This window comes from Marmota flaviventris, assembly GCF_047511675.1.
Source record: "Marmota flaviventris isolate mMarFla1 chromosome 5 unlocalized genomic scaffold, mMarFla1.hap1 SUPER_5_unloc_1, whole genome shotgun sequence".
In the NCBI taxonomy this organism is placed as follows: Eukaryota; Metazoa; Chordata; class Mammalia; order Rodentia; family Sciuridae; genus Marmota; species Marmota flaviventris.
The window spans coordinates 2215017-2239518 of NW_027287679.1; the positions used below are offsets into that span (position 1 = coordinate 2215017).

The following is a 24502-nucleotide window of genomic DNA, read 5'->3' on the forward strand; positions in this document are numbered from 1 at the left end:
AACAATCCTGTTATGTATTTTCATTTATGAATTTCTGTGTAATTCTTTTGGGCAATTCACTAACAATACAACACTCAGAAATTTTATGTTAACTTTGTATGCTAACAGGATGGCAAATCTGCTTACAAAGTGGCTGCCTTCTGCCAGCAGTAAATCAGAGTCCACCTACTTTATATGCTGCCAGTCACCCCATGCACTCAGTTGTGTTTATTTTTGTGGAATGGGATAATATAATGATTTAATTTTGCATTTTTAGAGCCATGATATTAAATATATCAATGTGTTTAATGGTTATTTACAAATTTTCTTGGGTATGTAATGAATTTTTGACATGATAAAGTTTAAAGCATTTTTTCTTCTTTAATTTACTAACTCTGGGCTAATTTAATTGAATTGCTTCTCATTTTTTTTCTTAAATCCTTTTTATTTTCCTTTGTGACACTGCAGAATGAGGGGGCACACACCACCACTGAGCTACATCCCCAAACTATTTTTACTTTTTATTTGGAGACAGGGTCTAACTTAAGTTGTTGAGTCTTGCCACAACTTGCAATCCTCCTGCCTCAGCTTCCCAGTCGCCGGGATGGCTAGCGAACATAACCTGCCTGGTTTGTTGAGTCTTACACTGGCCTGGTTTTGACCTTGTCTCCCAGGTGCGAATAGAGAAAGTAGCTGGAGTGAAACTTGGAACGACGATATCACTCTAGGACACTAGAGGGCGCCGTGGGTCGGGCTCCGGGAGAGAAGATCTGCCGGGAAGCGCAGCTCGGGCCCTGGGTCCCCTTAACCCTTGGACGCCGCATCAGGTGGCAGCTCTCCTGCCTGAGAGCCGCGCCCCCGGTGTTGGAGTGACCGGAGAGCCGAGGCTGCCCTGCGCCGTCCTGTAGAGCAGCCCGGCTGAATGCAGCAGGCTGGGGCTCCTCTCCTGCTCCCTGCCCAGGTGAGTGTGTGGGGAGCGGCTGTACTGGGTGGGAGGGCAACGCTGAAGCTCCGCCCCTCGCCTGTTTCTAGGGGCCACTTGTCTGCTCGGTGACTTCTAGGGGAAGTCACCTCCCCTGTAGCCCAGGGCCGCGGTCAGCTGGGTCCAGCGAAGGCACTTCCTCATACCTCCAGGCCTAACAGGTCACTGGCTCTGGGATCCCGAGCCCTGCCAGATTCTCGGCCTCCCTGGCTGGAGACAGGCTGCCCACACCAGCACAGGGGGCCAGCCCTTTGCTTCTAGGGCCTCCACATCCTTTCCAGAGGCTGCAGGTAGCCAGGGGTGGCCTTTGGGAGTTCAGGAGCCTGATCACCACCACCCGGGTAAGAGGTCAAAACCCTACTCCTGAGCTCAGAGTTTCGTTTCATTTTTAAACTTAGGCTTATGCTAAAAATGCTAAAAATGTGATGTTGAAGTTAGTGCAGTATGTCACCAACGTGCAAATAAAAGGACAGGGTAACCACACACACACACACACACACACACACACACACACAGGAGTGTCTGAATTCCTGTCACCAGTGCTCAATTACCACACAAAATATTTGATAAAATACTGATATAAAACCACTATGATTTTATATGAAAATATTAATATAGCAGCAAAATATAAGGAGAAACTTTTAAAAAAGATTAGAAATGGGAAATTATGTATCTCTTCCATTGAACTTTGAGAAAATTCTAAAACAAAACACATAAGCATTAAAAAAAAGTGGCTAACTTATGAAATATGTGTCTGAGGTGAGCACAGCTAAGAAGCTCCAGCTCTGGCACACTCTCCAGGACCTAGGGGCCACACCAGATCCAGGGCTCGCTGTGCACGTGGCTGAGTTTGCTACAACCTCACCACACTTAGGGGATTCTTCAGGTAACCTGACCACGAGGGCATCAGTGCACCAGGAGTAAACAGCCAGGACACAACCCTGAGGTTGCTGAGCAAGACCTAAGGTCCAGCAGAGAAGAGGGCTCCTTACCACTCTGCACCCAAGCTCTCTGGCACAGCATCCCCTCCACATCCAGGGTCTGGGAAGCCACGAGAGATCCAGGTCTATGAGACACCTGCACTGGAGGTCAGCACCAGACCCCACCCCAGACACCTGCACTGGAGGTCAGCACCAGACCCCACCCAAAGACTTTGTGCTCCATTCTCGTAAACCAGGCAACCCCAGGGCTGAGGCATGTCAGAGGCAGATTCAGGAGACAGCTGACCTTGTGGGAAAGACACCTTGACAGCAGAGCAAGATGGCTGGGAGTCAAGCACTCAAAGCCCATAGACATCACAGTTCTTTTATTGCACCATTACCTGCTGAAGGTGAAAAGTCACATTTCTTTTTTCTTTCTGATTTCACAGCCCCTTGCTCTGTCTCCAGCTGAGCAGATATACTTCAGTGACTCCCAGGAATGCCTTTCCCTTGGGTCCTGTCTCACTGTTGGAATCTACCTGGAGTTTCTTCATGGTCACTACTGGAATCATATCTTCTATTGACAGAGGACCTTTAGAGACACAGTGGGAAGTCGTTAGCTGCAGGGAGGACACACTGTCCACACCTCGCCCTGCTCCTCCCCTGGCTTCTCAGAACTCACCTGGGCTCTGTGTGGTCAGAGATTCAGCAGTCAAGGCTCACATCTGCAAAACCTCACAACTCAAGGTGACACTCCCACATGCCTAGGATCATTGCAGCCCTCAGAGCCAGTCCTGTGAGCTGCAGCTGCAGCTGCAATGGACACACTGTGTTCATGACTCCAAGGAAGGGACCCAGGCCAGGCCCAGACCTCTGCCACCCCAGTTCTTGACATTTGCCACAGAACTGCAGGTGAGTCAATCAGCAGGGCCAAGGTAGAGGTTATTTCAGGACAGCAAAGGATGCACACCCACAGGGAGTGTGTCTGACCCGACGCTCAGGGAGACCAGTGGGTTCCCAGGCATGAGCACTCCCTCCAGTGTGTGAGGGTTCCCGGGTGTGGGCACTCCCCTCCCACATGTGAGGGTTCCTGGGTGCGGGCACTCCCCTCCCATGTGGGAGAGCTCCTAGGTGTGGGCACTTCCTTCCTGTGTGTGAAGGTTCCTGAGTGTGGGCACTCCCCTCTGTGTGTGAGGGTTCCCAGGTGTGGTCACTCCCCACCTCCTGTGTGTGAAGGCTGGTGTTCTGAGGAGGCTGGGGTGTGATCCTAAGCAGGGAGCCACAGTAGATTTTGCTTATATAGGAGATGTTTACAAACGTCCCCGGAGATCAAGTCATGGTGAACTCCCCTTGTGCCTGGAGGTCAGATGTCCCTCTTTGTCAGGGTGTGGCCATTAATCACTTGTGGGCATGGTGTTCAAGCTCTGCAGGTGCTGGCAGCTTAATGACCATGACCCGTCTCTCCTTACCACCATGGTGTGCTCTGTGGTCTCTGCCTGGAGCAGCGGGCATGATGTGACTGCCGTGTCCTCAGGGGCTCCCTTCACCAAGGCTCATGGGCCCTTTCGGTTGCCCGTCTCAGCTACAGCAGGCTGGCCTGGGGTGGTGGTCGCCCCTTGGTTCCTATTTTCAGAGACTGTTATGTGTGGAGCCATTACAATCCTTGTGACAAGACATTCCAGTGTTTTCTGCTTACAGTAATTGACAGAATTGCGGAGGCAGTGGGGCTGTGCACTGCTGCTGTGGAAAGCATGATCTGTGTCGCTGGGTCTTATCTGATGGCTGTTTTGCACACTGCAGAGCGTGCACACGGTGAGCCGCAGCCGGCTGTCTTGTTCTAACTGTGACAATGAGCACATGTACACAGGTATCTGTGGGAGCTGAAGAGGGGGCTGAACAGAGGCGATTCAGCTCCAGGACAAAGCACAGTTTGAATTCTCATAACAAGGAGATACTGGTTCCTGTATAATTCATTAATCATTAAAAACATTTTGACTTCTTGAAATGTTAAAATAGACACTATAGTCACATGCAGTGGAGCACACCTGTAATCCTAGCAGCTTGGGAGGCTGAGGCAAGAGGATTGCAAGTTCAAAGCTAGCCTCAGCAACTGAGCGAGGCCCTAAGCAACTCAGTGAGACCCTGTGTGTAAATAAAATTCAAAAGCTGGCTGGGGATGTTGCTCAGTGGTTACACACGTTGGGTTCAATCCCCAGTATAAAAAAAATACAATAAATCTATATAAACCCACATGGCTATAATCACTCAGAAACAAAAGAAAAAAGAAAAATGGATGCAGGTAAATATTTAATATACTAATATGAAAATAAAATACCATTAATGCAATATTTAACATACCATTAAATTATACATACTTCTATTATTCAAGTAAAGATGCCAATAAATGAGATGTAAATCTGAAATTGTGCCATTGCTTCACAACTCTGTGGCTCTCTGTGACCATGGGGTGTATATTCTATGGGGTGAATTTTATGGCATGTTGTATATCTCTCTAGAGCAGTGTTCATAATGAATGGCTCAGGTTCTCCTGTAGGGTGAAGGGATAACTTTATTAAAACAGTCACAACATTTTCCAATAATCCTTATAAAGATTGCAATGGGGTTTTTCAAGGTCCCAGATATCCTTACTCACTAGCATGTTTTTTTTTTTTTTTTTTTTTTTTCCTGTCCTCCAAAGCCTAGAAGCCAGGACCATGGCATGAGGAACAGGCTGCAGTCCACATCCCAGCTGGGGAGCCCCTGAGTGGGCAGAGCCGGCACCTCCTGTTAATGGCAGCTCCACAGCCCAGAGCACAAGGGCAGTCCAGGCCCAGCCACCCATCAGAACAGGACCGCCCCTCCTACAACACAGCACACCTGGGCACTTCACCAGCTTCTTCATCCATCAGCTCCTGTCTGTCCTTAACCACTCAACGTAACGATGAAAGGGAAAATTCTGTTTATCGTCAGCTTCTTACAAATCATCAGCAAACAAACCATGTTAGAAACAAAGGGCAAAAGTCAAACTCAATAATTATTGAGTACTCTGCTTAATAAGTGTCTCGTGGACTGGGACCAGAGTTCCAGCAAACCAGCCCTGGAGGGCATCCCCTGCCAGGGCCCGGTGCTCACTGTGGTCCTCCCTGAGGGCTTCTCCCTTGTGCCCCTCAGCTCTTTCTCAGAGTCATGTCCCTTCTGGGACCCGTGTGGGACCCGATGCTGCAAAGCACCAAGTGAGCCTTCTTGACAGCCCGGGATTCCTCAGCATCACCTGAAACACAAATGCAACAGATTGAGCAAGACCTGGAGACAGAGCCCTTATTTCAGCTGAACCTGGTGGCTCCTTAGCAGAGCAAACTACTAGAGAGACAGGCCCCAGCCACTTCCAGGACTTGGAAGAGCCCCTGAGGACAGACACAGACCATCGTAGGAAGAGAGAACTTCTGTACCCATAAAATTCACCTAAGGAAGAAAGTACAATGACCCAGTGAAAAAACACTGGAATGTCTTGTCACAAGGATTGTGATGACTCCACATATAACAGTCTCTGAAAATAGGAACCAAGGGGCGACCACCACTGGGGTGGCTCCCAGTTGAGGTCCCCTCTCTAAGCCCGCCTTGGACTCCCACAGGTGACAGAGCACTGAACACACAGTTCAAGGAGAGCACAATGAAAGGCTCTGACCTCACCTGGAAAGAAGCAGCATCGCTCTGCTCCTCCTGCCCACCCTGCACAGAAACAATGGAGTCCATCAACATGGACTGAGATCTCTAGAACCATGAGCAGAAGGAACCTTTCCTCCTTTTTAAGTTGGTTATGTCAGGGTTTTTCCACTGCAGTGTTCATTCTGCAAAGAGGAGGACACTGGAGACTAGGGAGGGGGCTGCCTTGGGCAGGCAGTGGGGTCAGAGCAGGTGGGACCAGAGCCAGGCACAAGGAGGGTACGCAGGAGCAGCACACAAGGACACCGAGCTCCCAAGGGCAGCCTGACCCTCTCATATTTTTGATCAGGGTCTGGTAGGACTGCTGGGCTCGGGGCTTTACTTCTGTGGTTTGTCTGTGGTCTCACAGTTTGCTCCCTAACTCACAACACATCTGTGTGACTATTCAATGACAGGAGCCTGTGTCCTCCTGAATGTGCTGAGCTCCAGCTAAGTGGCCACAGTCTTTTCGATTTCTCATGACCATTTCAGCCTCTGAGGACCCAAACTGCCTGCTGGGCACCTCTCTTATGCTCTTTGGGGCACAGTGTGAATGTGTTGAGGCTGCTCCCGGAAAGTGGGGTGACCTTGTCACAGGGACAGGACTTTCCTGAAGCTGGCTACCCTCAGCACCCTCTGGTTCTTTGGTTGGAATGATGTTGAAATGCACCTTCCTTGTTTGAGGTCTGGAGTCTGAACATAGCTTTCATTATCACAGGAACATTTCTAGAAAGTTCTGTGTTGCCTTCAATGCCAAGAACACTGAACTCCACCAGGCGACCAGCACGCTGGTTTCATTAAAGAGGTTCGTGGCATAGAAGTTAACTAGTGAGATCAAAATTAAACACACAGACTCAATTACCTTTTTCTATGACCAGGTCCAAGATGGCTCTCACCTCTCTGGCTCTCACCTCGAACCACCCGGTGGGGCAGCAAGGCTTACTCAGGGCTAGCAGGAGAGAGAGAGAGAGAGAGAGAGAGAGAGAGAGAGAGAGAGCACACCAGGGAGTGGCCTTTTATTGGGGAACAAGAAATTCAGGGGAAAATTCCATCCAATGAAGGTCGAGGGGGGCAGCATTCCAAGGTCAGGGTCAGTGATTGGCCTCAGGATCAGTGGTCAGTCACACCCCCACACAGACAGGCTCTCGCACCTGGAGAGGGTGGGGATAGCTCCGACACAGTTTGGCCAGAATGCCTCACACCCAATCCGGGAGGTGCCCAATCACGTGCAAGAATGGTTTCCCACACTGAACCATTGCTCAACATGGGTGGGATAACAAGTCTGGAGGCCCCCTGAGTCTAGGGATAGATGATTTCCAGTGAAAGAGGGTTCCACACAGAGTTATTATTTAATGATACCAGTATTTGTGTGCAGTGGGGGCCAAAGGTCTTTACCTGGAAAACGGCTCCTTACCCCACACCCAGTCCTCACTCCAGGCTCTGTCTCTGGGTGGCTCTCTATGCTGATGCCAGCAGGGAAGTCCAACTTTCTCTTCATCTAGATTTTTCCTAGGCAAATGGGTGATCCCAGAATGCAGGCCATTTTCTCTTGTTGGTGTCCACCTGGGACTGCAGTGAACACTGGGAGGGTCAGGTCATGTTTGTGTTGCTCAGCTTTTCATTCCAGTGGCAAAAATCCTCACATGACCAACTTAAAGGGAGAAACGGTTTATTCTGCTCATGGTTCCAGAAATTCCAGTCCATGTTGGTGGACTCCATTGTTTCTGGGCATGGTGGGCAGAGGGGCAGAGTGATGCTGATCTCATCATGGCATGTGGAGCAGGGAGACAGAGAGAGAGGAAAGGGCCAGGGATAAGACTGACACTTCTAGCTCATTCCCTCCACACAAAGTGATCTACCTCCTCCAGCAGGCCCCACCTCCTACAGTTTATACCCCTAACAGTCCATTCAAATATGGCCCCATCAGTGGATCAATCCATTGATTAGACAATCACCCACATAACCCAATCACTTCCCAGCACCCACCTCTGAACGGAGCTATACATGGACAAGGTCTTCAACACAGGAGCCTTTAGGTGGCATTCTAAATCCAAATACTAACATCACTGTGTAGTGTTTCTCAGGTTTTCAATTTTCTTGGAAAAATTGGAATATGGAAGGGAAAACCTGTTCAGTTCAAAGGCCCCCAAATCAAGCTTACGCAGTACTTGTGGAGAATTTAGAAGTTATTCCCCATATATTGATTAATAAGCAATTCCATCTCAATTCAGTTGTCATAAGATTTGCAGCAGGTTTGCTTTCTAGCAAAACCACCTTTATTTCCCTGCACAGCACACTGGGCGCTCAGCGCGAAGGCCGGCTCTTCCCCGGAGCACTACTTGCGGTGGTCCTTCTCCCCCAGGAGCCACAGTTTGGCCTTGTACAGAGTGATGTCCTTGTAGACCCTGAAGTGGTTCAGCCTGTGGTCCTGGCGCTCCGGGCTGACCTAGATGGAAGCAGGGGCAGCAGAAGCTGGTCAGGAGGGGGAAGACCTGGACCCAATCGGGCCTCCTTGACCACGGGTGGCCCCAGGGCTCTCCTGCTCAACGCTGCTAGTGAAACTGTGACACCAGCGCTTAGAGCGTCCTGAGAGCAAGGGGCGTCACCTCCGCAAAGCTGGGGCTCTGCCCTGCCCGCTGCCTACATGGAGGGCAGCCTGCGGGTCCCCTGGGAAGTCCTAGGTTCCGAGGAACTTGCATCAAACGCCCCGGTTCACTGTGTTTTCTCTCATTTCCTGGTACCTGGTCTCATCCCAGCTTCCTTCAGGGAAAATGGAAGCTGAGAAGTGGCCCCACCCCACCCCTGGGCCCCAGGAAGCCGGACTGCAGCACATCTGTGGCTGGTGCCCCTGGCTGCATGGACACAGGGAAGGCCGATTCCTGGCTTCCTTCCTGTGAACTGTCCAGTCTCGCAGGACTAACGGAGCAGGGCAGCTGCTTGTCCCATTGTGGCCCAACTGCGCTGCGGTTCACTTCCCTTTCTACACCGTTTCCTCTTCCTTCTGAGGCAGGCGGGCACCACAGCCAGGCTGCCCAGAGCCAGCGGGCCTCTGTGCTGGGGTGCCAGGGACAGATGGGGGTGGTGCTGTGCCTGTCCCCGGACAGCATCCGCACACACTAAGTGTTCAGCAGGTGCTTGAATGGAAAGGGAGTGTGGTGGGGGGTCACAGCAAGCCAGGGGGAGGGAAGACCTCAGCATATGCACCTTAGAGAAGCTGCCCTGAGAGTCATTCAGGGACTTGCTCATCCCATCCCAGTCTGCAGGTGTGTGAGTGTGAGTGTGTGTGTGTGAGTGTGTGTATGTGTGTGTGTGAGTGTATGTGTGTGAGTGTGTGTGTGTGTGAGTGTGTGTGTATGTGTGTGTATGTGTGTGAATGTGTGAATCTGTGTGTGAATGTGAATTGTATGCGTGAATATGTGTGAGGATGTATGTGTATGTGAGTGTGAGAGTGCGTGTGTGAGTGTATGTGAGTGTGTATGTGTGGGCGTGAGTGTGTGGGTGTGTGAGTATGAATGTGTGTATATGTGTAAATGAGTGTGTGTGTATGTGAGTGTGTGTGAGAGTGTGTTTATGTGTGTGAGTGTGTGAGGGGAGTGTGTGAGAGTGTTATGTGTGAATGTGTGTGAGTGTGTATGTGTGTGAGCATGTGTGAGAGTGTGACTGTGTGTATGAGTGTTGTTGTAATGTGTATGTGAGTGAGCATGTGTGAGAGTGTGTATGAGTGAGAGTGTGCGTTATGTGTGGATGTGTGTGTGAGTGTGTGTATGTGTGATTGTGTGAGAATGTGTGTGTATGTGTGAATGTGTGTGAGTGTATGAGTGTGTGAGAGTGTGTATGTGGGAGTGTGTGAGAGTGTTATGTGAATGTGTGTGTGAGTGTGTGTGTATGTATGAGTGTGTGTGACTGTGTGTGAATGTGTGAGGATGTGTGTGAGTGTGTGTGAAGGTGTGTGTGAGTGTGTATGTGTGTGTAAGTGTGTATGTGTGTGAGTATGTATGTATGAATGTGTTGTATGTGTGTGTGAGGTGTAAGTGTGTATATGTGTGCATGAGTGTGTATGTGTGTGAGTGTGTGTGCGTGTGCATGTGTGAGTGTGTGAGTGTGTGTATATGTTTGTGTGTATGTGTGTGTGAGTGTGTGTGAGTGTGTGTTGGTGTGTGTATGAGTGTGTGTTGGTGTGTGTGAGTGTTTGGACACACATCCCACATGAGGATATATTTTTAGCAAGTGTTACCCAGAGACACAAGGCAAAGAGGTGCTGAGCCTTACTTACCAGGGGTCCCTGGGCTGAGGTTGGGGTGCTCTGAACAGGGCCAGGTCCTGCCAGGGACAGGGTCCCCACATTGGGGCCCATGGAACACATCAATCACGTCCTCTGCCCCAAGCACAACGCTCTGAAAGCCCAGCTTCTTTACCTTTGATGTTCCCACAACACCTGGATCTAATCTGGGGGGCTTACTTCCTTGCTTGCTCCCTGTGCCACCTGAGGGCATTGTCCCCACATGTGTGATGGACAGACTGAGTGCTGGAAGGCCCCTTGGGACTCAGACACAGCATTCTATCCTGGAGGCCTGGAAGGGTCTAAGCAGGGCAGGCCTGGCTGGGCCCCACACTCGTCCTTCCTGTTGTGTGTGCTGACGGCAGGAGACTCCCTGAGGTGCAGGGAGCAACCTTCCCATGGTGCGTGAAGCCCCCAGCTCTCTGGAACTTTGCTAAGATGCCCACTGTCCCCTGGGCTGACTTGTCTTCACCAGGCTCCCTTTCCTCCCACCTCCTTCTCACTGGACAAGTACTCTCCTGGACCAAACTCCACTCAGGCCATCCTCCTCTTAAACCAGGCCTGACTTAGGGCCTTCTGTGGTCACCTCTGCATAGTCCAGTTTCAGCAAAACTCTGGCTGAGCAGTGTAATGAGAGTCAACACCACCCTGTTGACTGAACTGGGTGTCTGTGGGCTCCTTGCCGTCTGTCCCCCAGAGCAGGTCTGGTCCCTGCCCTGCCTTCAGCAAGAATCCAGCCAGGTCAGCTTAGCCAGGACCCCTCACCCAGAAGTTCCCCCCAGTGATTTCCCCCCCACACCTCCATCCTTAGCTTGTCCAGCTGCCCAGTCTCTCCCACCCTGCTGGAGCCTCTGCCCTAGCCACAGCCCCCCTTGGATCTAGCCTTCCGTGTGGTCTTTAGAAATCACTGATCCCTGATTCTTTATTCATGTACAATCAAGGTCTTGAGCAGTTTCCTCTGAAGTCCCATCTTTCACTGATAGTTAGATCTCCATGGCTGTCCCTTGCCTCCATGTGGCCTTGCTTCTCCAGCTCTGAGCCACACCTGCTTTTGGGGTGAGCTCTTCTCTGTGAGTGGTGGGCCCCATGGAGACGTCCTCCTGTCTGGAGCAGCACCTGACTGTCCCGGGCAGGGCTCAGGGACTCCTTTCCGCTCTTCTCCATCTGCATCACAGGAGCCCGGCCACGTTTACTGAGCAAGTGCTGTGTGCTGGGCACTGTCCCAGGTACTGCTCCTCTCAGCAACCCTGTGAGGCAGGTTCTGTGGTGTCCCCATTCATGACCAGGATCAGCACCACACAGTGGCTTAGAAACTCACCCCAGGTCTCAGGATAGCAAGGAAGGACAGAATTCAAGCCCCTGCCAGCTGGCTGTCCACTATGCTCTCAGCCACTGCCCGCACCACCCTGTGTTCCTACTGCTGCCCAGAGTGGGGGCCTCGCTTACCAAAGGTTCTGCCTCCCAGCCGATCTGACTTTCCGTCTGTGTCTCTGGGTACTTCTTCCGGGGTCTCTGAGCAGCATGGTGAACGAGATTCAGAAACCTGACTGGGAGAGGAGGCTCAAGTTAGAAGCTGCCCGTGTCCTTTTCCTGGCCACACCACTCCAGGGCCACAGAATTCTGTGTGCAGAGCCAGGGTCTGAGACAGGGGCATCTGGTTCTCAGCCATGTGTCAACAAATGTGTCGAGTGCAAACTGTGCCAGGCACTGTTCTGGATTCGGGGGGCAGGGCTGTGACAGACATGGGTCCCCGGGGAGTCCAGGGCAGGCAGGAATAGAGGTCAACTCCTCTGTTCTCAGAACATGTGGGTGCTGCCCTCTTGCACCTCTCTATCATGCGGGGTCCTTCCACAGCCTCCCACCTGACACCCTGGACCACCTGTGCCCACCTGCCCCAACAGTCCCACATCCCCTGCCTGATGGAGGGACCTGTTTTCCATGCTGTCGCCCATGATCCCACTCCACACACTGGTGGAGGCACTTACAGGCTGCCCTCTTGCCTTTGCCTGATTGTGTTGAGACCCCCAGGCCCACCCCACTGCCTGTCACCAGGTAAAGTGGAAACATGAACAGGACTGTGTTTACTGAGCATGGTGAGGCGGGTTCAGCTCTAAGAACCTGTGGTGTTTTGCTTGGTCCTTCCAACAACTCTAAGAAGTGGGCTGAGAGGTCAACAACCTGGCCGAAGCCCGCAATTAAGGAGTGGCAGCACCAGGACATGAATCTAGTTCCTAGGCCTTCAGAACCCGTGTGAGTAACGTCTGAACATCTGTGAATGAATGACTCCTATTTTCAGGCCATCGGGGACTCTTGTGGATGACAGTAATGAGTTGGCATGTGTTTGCACATCAGTCTCTCTGAGCCTGGTCAGTAGAGTACAGTCTCGAGACCACAGCAGAGGACCCTAAGGTTCCCTGCAGCAACTCTGCCTGCGAGTTCTCTGAGCCCCCTGCCTCTCTCTGCCCCACCTCAAGCAGTCTCTGACCTCAGGACTTACCATCTTCAGGTTCCTCCAAGTTATCATGCCACGACATGGGCTTCTTGGTGATTGTGTGAACTGGAGAAGAGCAGGGACACAGTGCAGGTCAGAGCTCAACCCCTGCCTCCCGCCACTCACCCTAGACCAGGCTCTCATTCTGCACCCACATAGTGCCTGGGCCTGGGGGGTTCTGGCTGGGTGCTGGGAACAAGGTCCCACGCTCTCGAGGACTTAGGGTCTGGCCTGGCACTGTCCAGGGCAGTGGCCACAAGCCATAGGCTACTAGGATTTATGTTTGTTTATTCATTCACTCATTTATTTATTGCAGTGAGCTAACCCTAACCCTAACCCTAATCCAACCCTCTTTTCTTTTATTTTGACAGCGGTCTCTGTTGAGGTCATCCTTAAACTTGCAATCTCCCTGCCCCAGCCTCCCTGCTGCCAGGATACAGGTGTATGTCACCATGCCCAGGAGTAAAAAGTCTTCTGAGCATGCACCCCTAAGATATGAAATGTGTATGTCATCTGTATGTAATATTATCTGCATATTAGAAAAACACAATATTTTTCTTTACAGTACAAGTAAACAGAAATGCAAGCTACAGTATTTTCTCACTTCACCACAATGGTCACATAAATCCTGTGCCCAAGGGAAAGAACTGGAGGAAATCACTTTTCCCAGAATGAATGTGGCCTGAGGGATTATTTAGCTTGTTGGAATGAACCAACCTAAACAGAAGTGAATTTTTCTGCTGAAATCAGTGGTGGGGACAGAAGACAGCCAGAAGAGTTCTAAGCAAAATCAAGTCACTAAGTCTCCTGCAGATGGCCAGGCTGCAGGGGTGCTGGCTATGGAGGTAGAGAGTTGGGGGTAGCTCAGGGAGGAGGAGCAGGTGGGCAGGTACCATAGGGGGCTGTGGAATGAGCCGTTCAGAGGTAAAGAGGAGTTTGAGAGGGAGCCTAGCAATGGTAAGGGGGGGGGCAGGCCCTACTGTATTTGTGGAAGGAATTTGGAGGAAGTGAGGCTGGAGAGGGGCAGGTCCAGTAGCTGTCCAGAGGGTGGAATTAAGTGAGATGTGGGTACACCCCCAGTGTATCATGGAGTCTTTCCCTGAGGTAGGAACAGACAAGGGTCAGGGGAAATGTGAAGCAGCAGCCATTCTGCTTCTGTGACTGCCAGGTGTGTGGACTGATGGATGGAGGCCAGGGCTGACTCAGGCTTCTCACCTGGGGAAGGAAGGGCCCAGCTGCCTTGTGCTGCCACAGGTTCTTCTGGAGAAGCAGAGGGTGGGCAAGGGATTCAAAGCCCCTAGCTTTCCCGAGGGCCAGTTTGAGGTCCCTAATGGTGAGTCCAAGGAAGGTAGCTGGGAGGTGGTCAGATGGCAGATCTGGAGCTCATCTGAGGCCCAGTGTCCTTTAGAGGCTGCTGATGCTGCAGGATGAGATGGATCTCACAGGAGTGTGCAGGGTGAGAGGAGTGGAGGGGAGGGTGCTTTTACCTGGATGACAGGGAACACTGACCAGAGCCCACTCTCCGGACCTTTCCAAAGAAAGGGCTATGATGATATTAAAATCCTAAAAAAACCCTTTAGTGTATGAAAATGAAACCAAAATATAACAAAAACAAAATATAAAAGCCCTGAAAAATGTAATTCAATCAAAAACAAAAATATTAAAAGCCATTTCCAGTTGGGTGCCATGGCACATGCCTTTAATCCCCAGAGCTTGGGAGGCTAAGGCAGGAGGATTGAAGTTCAAAGCCAGTCTCAGCAACTTAGGGAGGCTCAGGTCTCAAACAGAACATAAAAAGAGCTGGGGCTTTACTGAGTGCCCTTGAATTCAATCCGTAAAAGCATTCCTTTTTACATGCAGTATGTTTGATCTCATCATGAGGTGGATGCATTTCAATGCATCTGATGTGTCTCAGGAGGCTGGGCAGCCCTGGAATCCACCCTTTCTGAACACCAGAGATCAGGGCAGGCCTCTCCCTGCTGCCTGCGCGCCCACAACCCACCCCTCAGTGTCCCACCTCTGTTCCCCCAGTCCTCACCCTTGCGCCGGGGATTCACGTGGTACTCCGTGTACAGCTTCTGCTTGCGCAGCTCTTGCAGGTACTGTTCCCGTAGGAACTGGTTCTGATGAACCTGGTCCTGGATCGCCCTCTCCCTCTGGTGTCTAGCCATGGCCTGGCCACGCTGGTGCTGTGGGGCTCTCTAAGTGCCCTCTGGCTGGGGCGGTGCCAGGTCTTCTGCCGTCTCCTGGCAACAATGTCCCAGCTGTCTACTGGCAACAGAGTCCTGGTTGGAATGCTCCAGTATCCAGCCCTGGACCTCCCCTGGGCAACCCAGTCCCCTGACTCCACCCACTGCCCCCAGATCCCTCCTCCCAGGGTCCCAGGCAGGCACTGGACTCACCTGCCCCAGCTTCTCAGATCAGAACCTGGATACTAGAGCTGCCCTTGGACATCATCAGGGAAGGGCTCCAGGTCCAGTGGGGAGGCCCAGGTAAGAGACTGACAGCTGGATCTCACCTTGGCCAATCATTTCCTAAAAAAGATTTAGGTGGTATCCAGGAAGGGTGGATTCCAGGCTGAGTGTGGGGCTGTCATCCTCCTGTGACCCCTGGGTCCACCTGCTCAGGCTGCTGGGAAGACAGTCCCAGGGACTGTGACCTGCACCCACAGTGGGGAAACCATCTCCCCTGGGTGAGTGTGTCAACCATGCTGCCTGGTTGGGGAGGCTGGATTGTGGGTGGGACTGGATTATGGGGACCTAGTAGGGAGAGCTGGGAGGAGGAGAAGGGGTATAGATGGGGGAGTGACAGGAAAGGCGAGCCAGATGAACAGCGGGGAGGCGAGTGGGTGGTCTGGGAGCAAGAGAGGAAGAGCTGAGCACAGAGCCCTTCAAGGCAGGGTGTTGGGAAGGGACCATGTAAGGCAGAGGAGGGAAAGTAATGGGGCAGAGGCCAGTGCCGCAGTCCAGCTGCAGCAAAATAACCGGGGGGTGACGAACAACTTGTGTACGTTGATACAGCAGGAGTAGGAGCCGTTTATTGCAGGACAGGAGCAGTATTTACACATTCCACACAGCTTATCTAATTAGCATAAACTAGATACATCAGTCAACCAATAAGGAATCTCCACACTTAATGGCTCGCTGGTGTTACTTCACAAACCACTCCCTCTGGCATTTTGCCAGGCGCCATCCTGACTTGTTTACAGACTAACAGGCCAGAAGGGGAGGACTTGAGCCGGAGAGCAGGCTGAGGGCTGGCAGCCTGGCGGGTCAGGGGAGGGAGGCGGTGATGGGGCTGGAGGGTGGGGGCGCAGGAGCGGGGCATGGGCGTTGAGATTTATCCACGGGAGGAAGCTTCTTAGTCATGTCTTTAGACACTCCTAGCTACTCACTGGCCAACCAGTGACTGACCCTTGCCAGAGGGCCTCCCACAGTTCTCTCCTCAGATTCCATGATGGAAGGTCCACTGTGACAGGCACAGCCCCACCCTGTAAGGCACTGAGTAGGCCCCACCATCCAGGGACTGGTCCCATGTCTAGGTTCAAGAGTGGTCACTGGACACAGCAGAGAGAGAGAGATGTGGCACTAGGAGTCCATGTCCTTGGGGGGATGTGAAGACTGCCCTCCTCTGGCAGTAACTGATCAGAGGACTAGGGGACACCTCTGTGCCTGGGTCCTAGGTGCCCTTCCTGAGGACACACTTTGGTGGGTGCCGAGTGTGTTCACACGGTGTGCAGGGAAGTGGGATGGGAAAGTGGAATCAGTGTCCCAGTGGATTAACTCACTGTGTTTCCAGAGCCCTTTCCTATCATCTAACTCCCTTCCTGAATAGAGGTCGTGAGAGGGGAGAAGAGGTGTCCATTCTGCAATGAGGAGGATGCTGGAGACTAGGGAGGGGGCTGCCTTGAGCAGGCAGTGGGGTCAGAGCAGGTGGGACCAGTAAGACTTCTAGAAACTTCTGTGTGTCTTCAGTACTCAACATAGGTGGGATGGTGTGTTTTGAGGATCTTAAGTCCAGCAGTAGAGAAATAATCTCTAAGAGGAGGGTTTCTGTCGTAGCTATGAATCAGCTCAGTGCCCATGTGTGGAGCAGGCCTTAGACATTTACCTGGAGAAGCAGCTCCTCACACCACACCCCGGTCCCCACTCCCAGTAGGAATCTGCACCTGGGGGGCTGTCCAGGTGAATGCCACCAGGGAAGTCCCTCCTCCTTTTTGTGCAGTTTTCCTAAGCAGTGATTGATCAGGGTGCAGACTGTTTTCACTGGCCGTGTGTGCACCCAGCACTCGAGGAAGAAAGCACCATGGGGCAGGTCATGTGCTGCAGTTTTTCTTGGGTCTTCAGTTCTCTTGGAGAAGATAGAATGTGGCATGGAAAACTGCTCCATTCAAAGGCCCCAAATCAAGCCTAGGAGACACTGGTGCAGAAGTTAGAAGCTTTTCCTGGAGGACATGCCCATCAGGTTCATTTTACCTGGGCTGAAAATATTTCTAATTCAAGGAGAAATCGCTGCTTGGTACAAAGTCAAAAGATTGATCCCACCATTCACAAGCTGCCCAGCTGCTCCAGCTGCACCAGAGCTGGGCTTCAGGGTGGTCCTGGGGTCAGGGTGGACTTAACACACTCAGAGGGACTGTGTGGGCAGTGCCTTTATGCAGAGGAGACGTGCTATGGTCATCAGGGCCAAGTGAGTAATAGGTGACACCTGGGCTCAGATCCCTGCTAGAGCCACGAGGCCCTGGCAGGTCGTGTGTCCCTTCCCCTCCTCTCCCTACTGCTGTGTTCCATGTTGACTGTTGACTGCTGACACAGAGTAGGTTTGGGTCCAAAATAACCATGTGCAGAGATGCCTGGAGAGGAGGGCAGGTCCTTCAGAGGTGCTCTGCCTGTCCACTCAGGGAAAAAGGACTGAGGGAGACCCTTGGGGGTTGGGGACCCAGAGCAAGGCGTGGGTGGCTCCAGGGCAGTGGAGAACGGGTTTGCTTTTCCATCCCACCCGAGTCTGGTCCTTCACAGCTGGTGTAGAACATGGGGCCTCATCTCCTGAGTCTGACAGCAGCCCAGTGAGGTGGCCTGGGTGTGGGCTGGGCCTCCTGTTCTTCTCCTGGGGGTGTGGACACCCACAGATGACGGCTGACTTGCAGAATCACAGCACTGCTGAGTGAGGGACCGGGGAGGGTGGAAGCCCTTAGATCCTGAGGACAGGGCTCCTGAGTAGCCGAGGCCTCCAGATCATGTCCTGACCCCTGGCACTAGGACTTCCCTCAGTCCTTTTCTCAAATCCTCCTGCCCAAGCTTCGTGGCAGGATGGAGTTGATGCTGTGCAGGAGTAAGGGCAAGTGGGTTCCGAACCATAAATCCTTCCTTTTCCTCTGACTTCAAGCACCAAACATGACACAGTTTCCTACCAAGTTTGTGCTCAGAGGGTCTTTGGAAGGGGAGCCTGTGGCCTTGCATTCCCACCATCTTCACACTGCCCATCGTCACTCAGTGTGTTTGGGAGCCCAGGTGACCACTCTTACATACTGGGGTGTCCTTTTGCCCCAAGTGGCTCAGAGCTCAGGATATTGTAAACCAACTGTCACAGGAGTGTCCTACAGAGAAGGAACTCCCCTTCACTGACGCACCCTGCATGGCATCCTTGGGAGTTGACTGGAGAGGTGGCCGTTGGGCTGGCGCTTGGTTGTCTAAGGAGCTGAGTCTGTGGCTCTGTGGTCTTGGTGTCTGCTTGGCTCAGCCTCAGGACCAGCCTGGTGAGAAGGGACGAGGCCCCAGGAGTACTGGGCGGGCATCTGCCTGGCTCTTCCTTCCTCACCATGGCTCATGGGGGCCATGGAGAGTCCTACCTCCTCTTGGGTAGGCCCCTCCACAGCCACCTTGACTTTACTGACAATGAGGAATCATCGACTCTGCTGATTCTCTTTGCAGCATTGTGTGGAGTTGTCGACTGGTTCCCTCCCTTGCCCTGGCCAGCCACCTCAAAGGGAGGGAGTTATGAGGAGAGACGCTCTTTGAACATGGAGGCTCTCTGCATCACCTTTGAGGGTGTTGGCCACCAGGTGCAGACCCCAGCTGACAGCCCAGGGGACACTGCAGTGCTCAGTCGTCTCAGTGGTCACGTCTGTAGTGTGCAGGAACAGGGCTCACACCTAATGTGCACAATACAGGAAGCATCTCCCCAGTTCCCTCTGGGATTTGGAGATTGGTGGTGTGCTGGAGAGACCTAAGTATGCAGGGTCTCCAGCAGCTGGATGTTCCTCCTAGGTGGTGTCTCCAGCCTCAGATTTTGTGATCTGGCCAGAAGCACATGGCCCCAAACACCTTTTCCACTTGTGCCTTGGAAATGTCCGCAGACCACATGCACAAGCTGCGTCGGGTGCCGTGACCTCTGACTGTCAGATGATGGGTGGTGTTTGGGCCATCTCTAGGCTGGACAGTCCAGGCAGAGCTGGCAGTGCTGGAGTCCTCTGGCACATTGATTTAGGCCTGAATGAGTGGTCCCTCCAGGTTGTGGTTCATAGCATCCATGCTGGACCTTGGGTGCGGGCCCTGTCTGTCTCTTCCATTCAGCCATTTGCCTGCACCATCCGTCTCTGTCATGGCCTGTCCATTTGTGTAGTGGCAAAGTGGACAAAAATGCCCACCACATACTGCTGGGAGGGTGCTGGCCCCCATCGGTGCAGGAAGAGAATGTGTTCTGATTTTTATTGTGGAATTTGCCACTGAGGATTATCCAGGGGACCCCCCCACACACCTGAGGCACTCCTCCAGCAGCTGATCTGGGGCAGGGGTGCCTGGTCAGGCTTGTTACTTGGCAGTGTGCTTCTTTAGTAGCCCCTAACCCCTGTTCCCATAGCTGGCTGGCCCCATGCTGGTGCTCCAAACAGCAGGCAGCCGCTCCCCAGGTGCTACATGGAGTGAGTCTTCAGAGCCTTTGCTTCCGGGATACAAGTTCCTGATTGTCCTGAGGGCACTGCAGTCAGGGAGAGGAAAATCTCTGAGGTCCAGAGCACCCTGGGAGCTATTTGTGCAGGTCTTTGGTACTCCTAAACTCTCCAGGCAGCCATGATGGGAAAGAGCAGTGGGTTCAAGGAAGAGCAGCTATTATAAAATACTGGATTCTGGCCATTTTGTAAAGAAAAATGTTAATTTAGGTCACAGTCTTTTTTTGCTTTTTTTTTTTTTTTAACTCTCAAAGCCCAAGATCAGGTGGCCTCCTCTGTTTGCCCTGTAGCATTACCTGACAGCTTCACCACATGACGGGGAATCAAAAAGGGAGCAGCCACATGCACAGGGGTGCATGCTGGGGGGTGCCTCGCTATATGCCAAGCCTCTCCTGTGGCAGCCCACTGGCTCTGGAAGCCCATCATCTGCCCACTTGCAGGAAGGTGCTCTGTGCCATGAGGAGCCTGCATTGGACCCCAGTCTCGCAAAGCCCTGCACCTCGGCCCTGCCATGCTGGGGACCAAGCCTCCAACCCATGAACCTGTGGGGGACATGCTCAACCGCTGCAGGGCAGAGCAACTGCCCTGGGGCTGAGCCAAGAGAGGGCTCAGGCCCGTGACCAGCTGTCTGCTTCCCTGACCCCGAATGCAAAGCCTTCGGGCCTCCAGCCCTTCTGAAGGACGAGAGTAGGTTCGAACTTGTGATCATCCCTCCACAGTAAGTTCACACCGTCAGCTGTCCCCTGACCAGCTGAGCACCACGGTGACCACCGTCTGCCTGGCTGTCCACCTATCAGAATGCAGGGCATCCCAAGCCGGCTGTCCCAGGACAGCTCTGCCAAGAACAGCCTAGCTTCTCTGGTCCAGCCCTCACCAGCAGTTGCTGGAGGGGACCCGGCTGCTGTTTTGGTGGCTGATGAATTCAGTCTGCCAATCCTCTGGCAGTGTCCTTGGAGCACCTGAGCCACCTGCCTGAGCACTGCTCAGACCACCCCAGTACCCAGAACTGACCACCTACCCAGGCCCATCTCTCCTGAGACCTGCTGTGGCAGTGTTGTAGGGGACAGATGAGGCAAGGCACAAAAGATAGCAGGAAACAATTTTAATTGGCTGAAACCATGTTCAGAGGGGACAGCTTTTGCTATAATCAATCAATCCCCTGAATCCTGAGTTCAGGTATTTTCAGAGTTTTATACCCAGCATGTAAGGGGAGGGACTCAGAAATTCACAGTCTGCAGAAGTTCACATAAAAGCAGCTTTTCTTTCTCTGTTCTGGGCAAGTTAACCCTTCAAGGATAACACCTGAGAAGGGGAGAGTTGTTTCTCCCCTTTCTTTCCTCCCCTGCCAGCTGTTACCATGGAGCCCAGTTGGTAACTTCTCTTATCTTAGAAATGTAGACATCTATCTCTGTGAAGCCCCAGCTCAAGGCCAGAGGCCTTGTTAAAGGACTTGTCTTTTAATTTTCCCATTTTGCATTTTGTAAACACACTTCTACAAAGTACTACGCAGGATAAATGTTTATGAAAAACTAGTAAAGGGGTGTTCAGCGCCTGGAGGGCTGATTTCTTCCAGAGCCAATTGCCAATTAAAATAGAACAACAGGAAAATACAAAGTTTACCTACATTTAACTTTTTGTAGAGACTCTTTTGCTGATGGTCCTAAAATCAATTATGGTGAAGATTTCTAGAGAAACTTAGTTAAGATTTTCTGTGGAGGAGGGGGTGCCACTACTATAGGGGGTAAAGTCCCATGTCCTCTGGTGGCCCCTCAATAGCTGCCACCTGGGACCCACCTTGGGACCCTCCCGGATGTCACACAGGCCTCCTTCCCTCTGTCACCAAATGTCTACTCCACTTACCCAATGGCACCATTGTCCCTTCTCACCATCCTGGGCAGCACCCACAGGGCAGACCTGTAGGGGTTCTGTGTTTGGGATTGGGGTTCCTGATGACTTGCTTGGTGCCTGAGGAAGTCTCTGTGCAAAGGCATAGGATGCCCGGTTGCTATGGCAATGCCCTGCATTATCAACTTCCACCTTAATCTTAGGCACATAACTCCCGGGAATAAAGGAAGTTACTTGCTAGATAACCACAATGTCTCACCAAGCTCTGGTGGTCCTGGATCTGCCCGCCGAACAGTGCCTTCAGACAACAGACTTTCTTGAGAACTGCACAAGTTTCCTAACGTTGCTTATTGTAACTGTGAAGTATAATTGCAGAATAAGCAACCTTACTGATACTCTAAACAATAATGTGGTTATGGTACTAACGACCTAATGTAACCTACCGATATAAATAAATGTGGCCGCTTGGACAAAGGCCACTCTACCACCTTCCCTGTCTCTGCACCCTGTCTGTGTCTCTGTCTACTTATTATTATTATTATTTTCACAGGCCTCCTGTCCTCATCAATCCCATGGATTTTCCATCATGGGGCTCCATCTTCTTTTTAAAAATCTTTGAGTCAAGGTGAATAATATGTGCCCTGCATCCATCAAGAGCTTTCAGAAAAATTTGTCTTTTAAGGCCTGTTTCCTGTAGGGCTTTCTGTGAGAATTGTGGTCCTCCTGGTCAAATGAAGCAGTGAGAGTCCCTCTGGCTTATCCCTGGGAGTGTCTGGAGACCATCTGGTAGCTTTTCCTTTCAAAATAAGTGACAGAACCCACGAGGACCCAGGCATCCAGAGACACTGTGCATTATCACGTTATGGAACATCGTCTACATTGCTCTTATTTGGTGGTTGCTTTACACGCTGCATAGAGGATGTATTCTAAAATACAGTTTGTGGCCTTATAAGTATAAAATATGTGCAGGTGTGTATGTGTGTGTGTGTGTGTGTGTGTGTGTGTGTGTGTGTACTTGGTGGTAGACCAGAGGGCTCTGCTTCAGCTGATGGTGCAATAAGAGATACTTGGTTGACGTGGAACTTATTTAAAACAGTTTAATTTCTAGACTTGCTGAAAGGTGTGTTTTAAATGCATAGATATACATAACCAGAGATCTTCATTGAGAAAGACAAAATGAAACAGAAAAGTAAAGATACACTGAACTGTATTTAAATCATTATATAAAGTAAAATATTAAACTATATACATATAAATTGTTAATGCAAGGAGATCAAAGCCATGGGATCATCATAAGATCATGACCCAGTACAACTGTTATTTCATACATAAAGATAAAAGCAGCAGCAAAATGTTTAACGTGAAACATAAAAGCTTAACAGAAATGGGAGAAATTACTTTTTTATCTTACATTTTAGAGAAGTTTAAAGCAAAGTAAAACAAAATAATCTTAAAAAAAAACACATTTGACTCCTGAAATGTAAATGCTGCGTGTAAATCTCTGCGTCGCTCCAGGCCTATTTATATTACCCGGGAACAGGTTCCTTCCCCTCTTCTCACCCTGATGTACCAGAACTGACCCTCCTGTGAGCTGGAGGAAATCCAAGTCACGGGAGCAGGATAGCCGGCCCCTCTGCCCACTGCACCAGTGCCCCACAGACTCCGCAGCCTGTGCAGGGAGTGAGGGCTCTGACTTGTGGGCCTGGGCCAGGGGGGCACTGGGCAGCTGGGACAAGTCTGCAGGGAGGGGTGCTCTGGAGACAGGCTCTTCCTCTGCAAACCAAGCCGACTGCCCACGTGGTTTACCTTGGGCTTCCCCTATGGGAAAACGTAAAAATAAATAAATAAAAGAAGCTTTTGCAAGTGTTGGAATCGTGAACACAACTACAAAGAATATTGGAGAGAAAAGTCACTGTGGAGTGGAGGGAGAATACCTTGTATACAGTTGAGAAGGGTCAGCAGTGCCTTCTGGGTTTTTGTTTCCTCTCTCCCTCCCCTCCCCCTCCCCTCCCCTTACCTCTTCTCTACTGATCTTCCCTTTATTTATTTATTAATTTTGACTTGGTGCTTGATAGATATGCATAAAGGTGGAAGTTGCTGGGGTATATTTGTACCAGCATATAGTATAATTCTGTCAATTAGCTTCTCATTTCCTCCCTTTTCCCCTCCCTCTTCCTGTCAACTCAATTCCTACTACACTCATCTTCCCTTTATCCTCTGAGATCCTCTCCCACACCTCTTCTTTATCCTCTGAGATCCTCCCACACCTCTCCCCTCTGCTTTTCCCCCTTATTTTGCTCCAGCTCCAGCATATAAGGAAAGACATTCAACACTTGGATTTCTGAGTCTGGCTTATTTTACTTAGCATGATGGTCTCCACCTCCATACATTTTCTTCAGGTGCCATAACTTCCTCCTTCTTCATGGCTGAGTAAAACTCTTTGTGTATATAGGCCACGATTTCTTGATCCATTCATCTATTGAGAGGCACCTGGGTTGATTCCATAGTCTGACTACTGTGAATTGTGCTGCTAAGAACATTGATGTGACTATATTGCTATACTATGCTGATTTCAGTTCTTTTGGATAAGTACCAAGTAGTGGGATAGCTGGGTCATGTGGGGAGGTCCATTCCTAGTCTTTTGAGGAAACTCCATACTGCTTTCCAGAGTGGTCGTCCAGTTTGCAGACCCACCAACAATGTATGACTGTTTCCCCCCAACCATCCTTGCCAACATTTATTATTAATTGTATTCTTGATAATTTCCATTCCAACTGGAGTGATGTAGAAGCTCATTATAGTTTTGATTTGCATTTCCTTGATTACTAGGAAGGTTAAATTTTCATGTTTTGTTGTGCATTTGTACTTCTTCTTCTGAGAAGTGCCTGTTTAGTTCTGTCTTTTGCCCACTTATTGATTGGGTCATTACTTTTTGGTGTTGCTGTTTTTGAGTTCTTCATGGATACTGGATATTAATCCCTGTTGGAGGAATGGCTGGCAAAGATTTCCTCCCATTCTGCTGGCTCTCTTTTCATGCTCTTTATATATATATATATATATATATATATATATATATATATATATATATATATATATATATATATATATATTAGCTTTAGGTGGACACAATATCTTTATTTTTATGTGGTGCTGAGGATCGAACCCAGTGCCTCACGCATGCCAGGCGAGCGTACTACTACTTGATCCATATCCCCAGCCCTCTTTTCATGCTCTTTAATCATTTCCTTTGCTGGGCAGAGGAATTTGACATCATTCCACTTATTGATTGTTGGTTTTATTTCTTGAGCTTTAGGGGTCTTGTTAAGGAAGTCAGTGCCTGTGCCCACATGCTGCAGGG

General features: G+C 50.8%; 1 protein-coding gene and 1 long non-coding RNA gene across 2 annotated transcripts; one reads left to right on the forward strand and one right to left on the reverse strand.

Moving 5' to 3' along the window:
- The first annotated feature begins 759 nt into the window (after positions 1 to 759).
- On the forward strand, positions 760 to 6447 carry LOC139703595 (uncharacterized). Its single transcript, XR_011705787.1, has 3 exons — positions 760 to 940; positions 2331 to 2793; positions 4580 to 6447. It is a non-coding gene; the product is annotated as an uncharacterized lncRNA (long non-coding RNA).
- A 1471-nt stretch (positions 6448 to 7918) lies between these two features.
- LOC139703629 (cilia- and flagella-associated protein 144-like) lies at positions 7919 to 14524 on the reverse strand. Its single transcript, XM_071607112.1, has 4 exons — positions 14392 to 14524; positions 12360 to 12419; positions 11309 to 11409; positions 7919 to 8029 (listed from the first exon to the last, which is right to left on the reverse strand). Exons 1-4 carry the CDS (start codon positions 14522 to 14524, stop codon positions 7919 to 7921), a joined length of 405 nt encoding a protein of 134 aa, XP_071463213.1.
- Positions 14525 to 24502: the final 9978 nt, after the last annotated feature.